The sequence below is a fragment of the Acyrthosiphon pisum genome, chromosome A1, assembly GCF_005508785.2.
Source record: "Acyrthosiphon pisum isolate AL4f chromosome A1, pea_aphid_22Mar2018_4r6ur, whole genome shotgun sequence".
In the NCBI taxonomy this organism is placed as follows: domain Eukaryota; kingdom Metazoa; phylum Arthropoda; class Insecta; order Hemiptera; family Aphididae; genus Acyrthosiphon; species Acyrthosiphon pisum.
In genome coordinates, this window is record NC_042494.1 from 126,414,703 (window position 1) to 126,423,138 (window position 8,436).

The 8,436-nt window shown below is 32.2% G+C and overlaps 2 protein-coding genes across 2 annotated transcripts in view; both read left to right on the forward strand.

Annotated features, from left to right (window-relative positions):
- The window catches only part of LOC107884694 (choline transporter-like protein 1), a 14,876-nt gene extending 8,333 nt beyond the window's left edge, over positions 1–6,543 (forward strand). The window contains exons 4-8 of the mRNA XM_029488264.1: positions 2,706–2,769; positions 3,756–3,864; positions 3,951–4,056; positions 4,131–4,250; positions 5,688–6,543. Of these exons, the coding sequence (XP_029344124.1) occupies positions 2,706–2,769; positions 3,756–3,864; positions 3,951–4,056; positions 4,131–4,250; positions 5,688–6,068 (780 nt within the window). The 3' untranslated portion in view covers positions 6,069–6,543. The remainder of the gene's footprint in view (positions 1–2,705; positions 2,770–3,755; positions 3,865–3,950; positions 4,057–4,130; positions 4,251–5,687) is intronic.
- A 345-nt stretch (positions 6,544–6,888) lies between these two features.
- Positions 6,889–8,436, forward strand: part of LOC115033677 (choline transporter-like protein 1) — a 3,913-nt gene continuing 2,365 nt past the window's right edge. Inside the window, exon 1 of the mRNA XM_029486800.1 lies at positions 6,889–7,090. The gene's annotated coding sequence lies outside the window, so the exon portion shown is untranslated. The remainder of the gene's footprint in view (positions 7,091–8,436) is intronic.

Below are 8,436 nucleotides of genomic sequence, written 5' to 3' on the forward strand. Positions count from 1 at the left end.
TCATCGTTCACCATGGGACTCTGGTTTGGTGTTTTGTTTTATATGGCTTCCGATAAATTTATTTGCTGCATTGGTTATTATGTGAGTGAATGTTTCAACCATTTCATTGGTGCTTTGTTGTAAATTATTTGGTAATTCGTTTGTTTCTGTGTCCACCATTTTTTCGAATGAAGGCCAGTTTGGTTTTTTTAAATTCCATCTTTTAATTTTGTTTTTGTTTGAGTTTCCTTTCCTTGGGATAAAGTTAATTTTGATTGGTATGTGATCACTGCTTAGCAAATGAGGTAACACTTTCCACTCTAATCTGTGTGCTAAGGATGGTGGGCAGAGGGTTAAATCTATGCAGGAGAGGTTTCCGTTAGCTATGTTTATGTGGGTGGGGGATGCGTCGTTTAGTAGCGCTAAGTTGTCTTTTTCCAGCAATTTTTCAATTTCTTTGCCTCTGGGGTCAGTTTTGGCAGAGCCCCATAGTGAGCTGTGTGCATTGAAGTCACCGAAAATTATATATGGTGTGGGTAGTTGTTGAATTATTTGATCAATGTCAGATGAGGAGAATTTTTTTTGATTTGGGAGGTATATATTACATATTGTAAGTTTTTCTTTCAGGTTAACTTGGACAGCTAAAACTTCTATTTCGCTTTGGATATTTATGGTTGTGTTTGGAATGTAAGATTTGATATATATTGCTATCCCTCCGCTGGCTCTGTCTGCCCCTTGACGGTTTTTGCTATAGCCGTTGTAATTTTTGATGGGGGCTACGTAGTTTTCTTTAAAGTTTGTCTCTTGGAGGCATATTATTTCGGGATTATATTCTTGTATTAGGAATCCGAGCTCATCAATTTTTTTGAAGAATCCATTGAGATTCCATTGGATAATATTAAGATGTATGTCTATCATGATTGATTTTAGGTATGTTTTTATTTTGGTTTGTTATGGCAGGAATTTGAAGGGGTTGGTTTGAGAATGGTTACTGTAGCGGAAGGGATTGAAATAGAAGATTTAATAGTTTGGTGATTTTGATTTTTGTAGCTTTATCGCTTATCAGTGGTCTGACTTGTTCAGTTATTTTTTGAAGTGTTAGGACGTCTACGCTGACTTCTTCACACAGAGTATGGATATTTATGGATTTATTTGTGAAGTTCTCCATTATGTATATGTATTGGGAAAAGGATATAGGAATTTCAATATTATTTGAGAAGAGACCTTCGACTGGTTTGAGTCCTTCGTTGAGTTTAGAGTGAATGTTTTCAAGTGAACTGCTTTTTTTTTGTTTTTTGGTTGATTCAAGTGAATTGCCGGGTTTTTTGTTTGAATCTAAAATTTTTTCTCTTAAAGTTTTGGGCTGTACGAAATTATCATTAACCTGTTGATCGATATGGTGGGTGGTGGCTGCTGAAGATGACGAGTTACTAGGCGATGGAGGGGGTCTTTTGATTTGTTCGTTTGGTATGACTATATTTTTATTCGGTTGTATTGGTTTTATAAGGTTTAAAACATCTCCGTTGTTTGAGGTATCGTATATATCTATTTCCGTTAAACTTGTATCATGTGTGTCATTGGATATTGAATGTTCCGCAAATTCTGTTGTTTGTCTACTATTATTGTTGACGTAGGTATTTTTAGGATTATTTTTGCAGGAGTTAGAGGTATGCCCGGTTTGTTTACATGTATAACAAGTAAGAGTGTCGTCATTTATAAAGATTCTGAAATCGGTGTTATCGAATCTAATAACAATTGATCCGGGAACATTTGCGATATCATCGGGGTGAATGTATACCTGGCGACGGAAACTGCTTATATGTGCCAGTTCGTCTTGAAAACCGGCTTTCAGAAAGGTAATTTGCGATAGTGCTCGGATGCCGTTTAAAATTAAGTATTCGTTGATTACGTCGTGCGGTATTATCGGATGAGCATTAGAAATAATAAATCTTTTTGCTGGGTTAACCAAACGACGAAAAGGAATTTGATGTTCGTTTATTGTTATACAGGAAAAATTTTGTATTAGTTCATCAACGGTGCATTTGTCCGTAAAATACACGCAGAAACGATTGTTAGAAATACGAGATGCAAACGATATTTTTTTTGTTGATGTAATTTTGCCGAGGGCTTTTATGTATTCTAATTGAGGTATGTCATTGATAGTGTTTAAAACAATGGCTTGTTCTTTTTTTGGAAATTGAGTGTTGGCAGTGGTTTCAGCGAAGGTTTTTAATTGAGATGTAGATTGTGTATTTTGTTCTTGGGAATTCATGATTGATAAAATTGCCGTAGCAATAATATCAGATAGTTGCACCGGTGTGCGCTGGCGGCTTAATTAAGTAATTACGGGTCAAGATAAGAAGTTACATACCTGCCCAATGGTTGCTGTTGTGATGATATAAATTATATACTGCTATCGGAAGCTAATAAATTCGTAACACACATGCGTCTTGGACGGAGGTCAAACACGTACAAATATTTATTTTATTTAATAATTAAGACTGTAAATTATTTAAGGCAATTCAAAATAATTAATATCTTTGTTTTGATGTACTTGTTGAATTATATTTGTATATATTATTATTTTTATTATGATTTACAAAATACAATTTCAATGACTTAGGTAATCATTTTATGTTTAACTACATTTTGAATTTTTCTGATTTTATAGTTTTAAACTGGTTTTTATGAATAACATTTAAAAAAGGAAATCTTTTATTTTATAGGAGGTGATTCAAGATATTCTACACACGAAATTGGAAATAATGTATCTTTGTATATTTGCTTTTAGTAAGTTAATTTAATATTTTAATATAATATTCGTATAAACCTAATATAACTTAATACTTCTAAGAATTTTTAATGAAACTAATTTTTAAAAGTTTTTCCATGAAGCACCTAACCTATTTATATTAAATTGAAAAAACAAAATCTAGAATAAAGAGGTCTAATGCACGTTTTCTTTGTCAAAAACTACTGTTTCTAAATTCTAATTCCATCTATACGTGTCAAGAACTATTACGATTTTCATTCTGAAAAAATATTTTTATTCTCCGTAATATGTACGAGGCCGGATCTATCGAGCCACAATTTTAATTTTAATAATTTAGATTGCAATAAATGTTGTTAAAATTTTCTAAAATTAGTAAAATTTCCAATTTAAATATTTAATCGACTAAATATAACTATAAAAATTGCCTCAATCGATCTCTCGTACATGTTGTGGAAAATTATAATATTTTGTCAGAATGCAAATCGAGGTAATCGTTGCGACGTATTGTTGGAATTATAGTTGTCTGTTTGAATGAAAAATAAACATTTTTTCATGACCACAATATTACATGCTGACATGTGTGTGCGAGTGCGTGGAGAGCTCTCCGTACCGCTACAATTGACCCGCATTGATGCCACACACACTAATAATCATTTACGACTAACACATAGATCTCGGGTGGCGACGAGATTAGAATTTGCCTAAATGTTGCTCATTAAAACAATGCTATATTATAGCGAAGCCCCTTAAAAATAAATATAATTGAGCAATAATAAACCAAACAATATTTTTTAAGTTGATAGAATATTCAATATTTTAAGTTGCATAATATCCTTTAATGCAAAAACTTAAAATATATATCTTAGGTATACTTGATATTAAAAACTATAATAATAGAGGTAGTTTATGGATTTTTGTATTTTTGTAAAACATTGTTTTTTGTTAATTCACGATTTTTTTTGTATGATTACTTATATGAGTTTTGTATTATGTTTACATGCAGTTGTATCACTTGTCGTGGTATTTTTAATACCATTTTTCACGTGTTTTGTTGTTTGGGGTGTAATTCATGGCGTTGTTGTAGTCAGCATTGGAGGAACTATTTACTTATGGTAATATATTTAAAAATTTGGGTGGTACAAAACGCACCCATACACTATCATTTTAATGGGTTTCCTATTACCATTTTAACTTGTAGGATAACTTGGAAAGAAATGTCTGATTTTGAAATTAATAATAACCAAGTCCCACAAAAGTTCAAGTATACGTACTTTTCGTATGCGCTGATTGCGACAACATTCACAGTGAGTACATGTCTTAAGATACAATATACATTCATTATTATTGTGTACAATTTATAACTTTTTATTTATATTAGATAACTATCTTGCTATTCATTTTCAAAATGAGATGTCATATAGCATTTGTTATACAATTACATAAAGAGTCTGGTAAAGCTATAAGTAGCATGCCTATATTGCTCTTACAACCGGTGGGCGTAAGTTTAAAGTCAATAATAACTAATAAGCAGTTGTTAAGAATACTTTCAAAATGTATTCAGAATATGTATTTAAATACTTGGTGTAATTTGTATTTGTAATACATATCCGAGTACCTTTTTTTTTTTTTTTTTTCAGTTTGAAACCGACGGCGCCGCGGGAACTGCTTTCGCATTACTTCCGCGACGCCGCCATCGTTTATTAATAATAATTATATATAACATTTTATTAATATTTATAACCTTTGTTGGTCCCTTAAAAGCCGCACATGTAAATTACTTTGACATTTTATGAGAAAAAAAAAATAAAATTGATACGTTGTTGGTTTATGGCCCGCTGCAGCATGTTAGCATTCGTTGACTTCTTGACCCGGCTATGTTACCCGCCAGTCTTGAAGTCACGTTCTGGGTTTTCCCGGCCCGGCTAGGTAGCCCGTCGGCTTCGAGTCTCGCGCCTCCTTCTTCCGGTGTTGTGGAGTGCGCGTCTCGCCGTTGTTGGTTTCCCAGTTTTCCTTCTGTCTCCGTACTTGTTCCGTCGTCGTTCCGGGTCCGCTCGGGTCGCTGCGTCACGTGGGTGTCTGCGTCTGCAGCCCTACTTCCTCAGTCACCCTGACGATGGAAAGTCGTGCTGTGGGTGTCCTACTCCTGCGTAGTGGGCCACCAACCCACCAACTCGGCTGAGTTTTCGGGGTGCGGAGAGTTACACCGTTGTTCTGCTGCTTTCCGCTCGTCTCTCGTCCTCGGCTGTTGTTGGTGTCGGATGGGGGCGATGTTGGCCCTCTCTGTTCGTGGACCACTAGTGTTTGGTTTGTTCAGTTTTCCTTCTGGTTACTCCGTCCGTTGGTTCGTGCTGCTCGGTTTGTTGAGTGCCCAGTCAGCGGAGACTTGAGGCGTTCGACCAGCAGCCCTTTCTCAGATCAAAGATCACCCGGACAGGGATCAGCCGTCCGGGTATCCTACTAATGCCCCTGGGCACGCCTGCCGATGTGGGGCAGTTTCACATATCCGAGTACCTACTGTCTTTCAAAAGTATTTGAAAATAAATAGAAATACATTTTAAAAGTATTATAAGTACTTTTTTGTACTTTTAATATTATAATGTTTTTTTACTTTTATCACAAATGTATAATTCAAATTATTAATAAAACAATGGGGAGCTTGCATTTGAAAAATAAAAATCCATTTTTTGTTACTTACAATTAAAACGTTACATAATGTTTGTGCGTATATCGCTAATTAAAATTAAAACGTTATCCAAGTTTTGCGTTTAACGTTATTTAGAATAATGTTAATACTTATTATATTTAAAGTATTTTGAAAGTATTTATAATGCACATGTCGAAAAGTATTTAAATACATAACAAGACTGAAAATAAGTATTTTATTTGTGTAATAAATAAAAATTACTAATATTTGATATTGTTTTTCTGCATTTAGACGTTTATATTCATGTGCTTATCCCTAAATATTTGGGTATATTTTGGTCTGATAATAGAAGGTTCAGGATATAAACAATTTGAACCGCTGAGCCGTACGATATATTACCATAAAGACGATTTAATGGAATTTTCCAAAATATATAATATTTTTGTTTTAATCTGGATTATTCAATTTATCATTGGTTGTCAGGACATGATTATTGCTCGTTGTGTTTCTACGTGGTTTTTTACTAGGAACAAAGACGATGTTACAGATCCCATTTCATGTTCTATTAAGTATTTATTAAAACACCACCTGGGATCTGTGACAATTAGGCAATGTTTTGCGAACTATTTACAAAATTATAGTAGACGATATTTGAAAACCAAATATACATAATAGAATTATTATGTAGAAATCGGTAAGAATTTATTTTTGTTTTGAGAGATTTTAGTTAGCAACTAAGTATTAGGTTTATCGTATATACGATATATCTATATTATAAAGATATAAAATAGAACATTAAATGGATTATTATTTATGGTTTACATCTTATGTTCTAATTAAATAGGTAAACTTATTCTATATTCTGCACATAATGTTAACTTGTAACTAGTGGTGGCTTATGTCTTTATAGAATATTGCAGCCACACGCCAACACTGCCTTGTAAATTTAAAAACAGGATAATTTCACAAAAAACAAAAACATAAATTTTTGTTGTTGAATTTCAAAATATGATAATAATTTTAAAACATTAAATTTATCCAGGGACGCCCGCAGAGAGAGGCCAGTGCACCCACTGTGCATTTTTTAATGAACAAAAAAATCAGTGTATAATAATGTAAACATGTGACTATATACCTATGTATTTATAACATAAATTTAATTTTGCACTGAGCTGATTTTCTGCGGGCGCCACAGCATTTATCCCTTTTTTACTAAAAAAATATATACCTAACGAATAGTTTTTTTATAATTTAATCAGTATACCTACAGTATAATCAGGGGATCTAATAATTGGGAATGTAATGTGAACTAGTGGCCAAGGACAATTTAAGTATGCACTTCAGTAATGTTATAGTTGATAATAATATTATTATTTGATAGGTTTTGGGAATTTGGATTATTAAAATATACCTACTTTATAACATATTATATTTGTTTAAATAATTATTAAACATTTATACGTTTTACATTTTATATCATAAAGTAATTGATTATTTGAAATTAATAATTTAATTTTTAATTTTTAGCTGTTTATGGTGATGAATTTTATGCATCGAAGGATAAAGCTTATAATGTTATAGCAAGGAATGCAACGCGTCTGGCTGCCACCTCTCATATAAGTTATTTCATACTTTGCATAGGGAAAGTACTTGTAGTAATATCAACGGTAATACTAGGGACCAAAATGCTTGAGGTATTGTATTCAAAGTTGAAATTAATTAATATCTAATATTAAATACACATTTATTGTAAAGTTAATTTAAGTCTTGTACAATATTACAGTCGAGCCCGTTTAATTGGGACACCATATATCAGGGGTGGCCAAACGTGGCTCGCATCATAGACTTTTGCGGCTCGCATCTTAACGTAACATTAGACGTAAATTAACGTAAGAGCCAAGATGTAAAAAAAGGTCATATAATATATAATAATATTAACTTTTTTTTTTTTACATCTTGGTTCTTCAATTTTTATTAATATATTTGGTGGCTCGCGTGTCTCTTCTCGCTGGCCACCCCTGCCATATATAAAGGGGACAACCGCTTAATGGGGAACATTAATGATTAATGACAGTCCCGAATGAATGTATTGTAGGTATGTAATTTAAGGCGCACGTAAATTACGCCCGAAAATGTTAAATTCCACCCAAAACGAACTACAGGTGAAATAAGGTACATGTAAATTCCGCCCGAAAAAAATACCTGTAAAGAAACATACATGTAAATTCGGCTATATGACATAAGCTTCAAAGGCACAAAAATGACCTATCATTTGCGCTAAAATGTGTAGGACATAAGCGCCTATCTAATATTTTATACCTGTTATACCCAACGGCCAACATATGACATAAGTGCCAAAATAAATATTTTATATAAGTAGTTTTTTTAAAATTGATATATCTTATAAAAATTATATTATATTATAAAATTAATAAATCATAAATTATGATATACATGCAATATTATATTATGCAAATCAATATAAATTTAATACATAGGTTGAGATTTTATAAAAAAAAAAATGTCAATAATAAATTATAAATTTAATAAATTGGTTGATTTTTTAATCTTACTTTTTTCACATATTCTACACGATTTATTTCACCATCCTGGTATTTCTTCCATTGTACAATAATTATTTATCAGATTATACATTTATCGATTAAGATTAAACGTTTTTAAAAGTTTAATAGTTAATTAATAGTTAATTAATAGTTCTAAATTTAATATCTGTTATTTAATATCTATCAACAACCATTGTTAATTGTATCGTTAAATATTATAATGCCAGCAGTATGTAGATATCTGATAACGTCGTCACTTGCCCCGTACATAGGTGAGACGAGAAGAGAGCAAAGAGTGTACTGTCGGCGTAATACAATAAATTAATAATAGAATACAATTTAATAAGACGTTATCGATTTCGGATTTAAAAATTATTTATGTCTTGTAAATAATATTTCCATTTGGGTACAATAATACGGGCCCGTCATTATAGTTATTCACATTTGGCTGCGTGTTGCGAGTATATTTTATACTC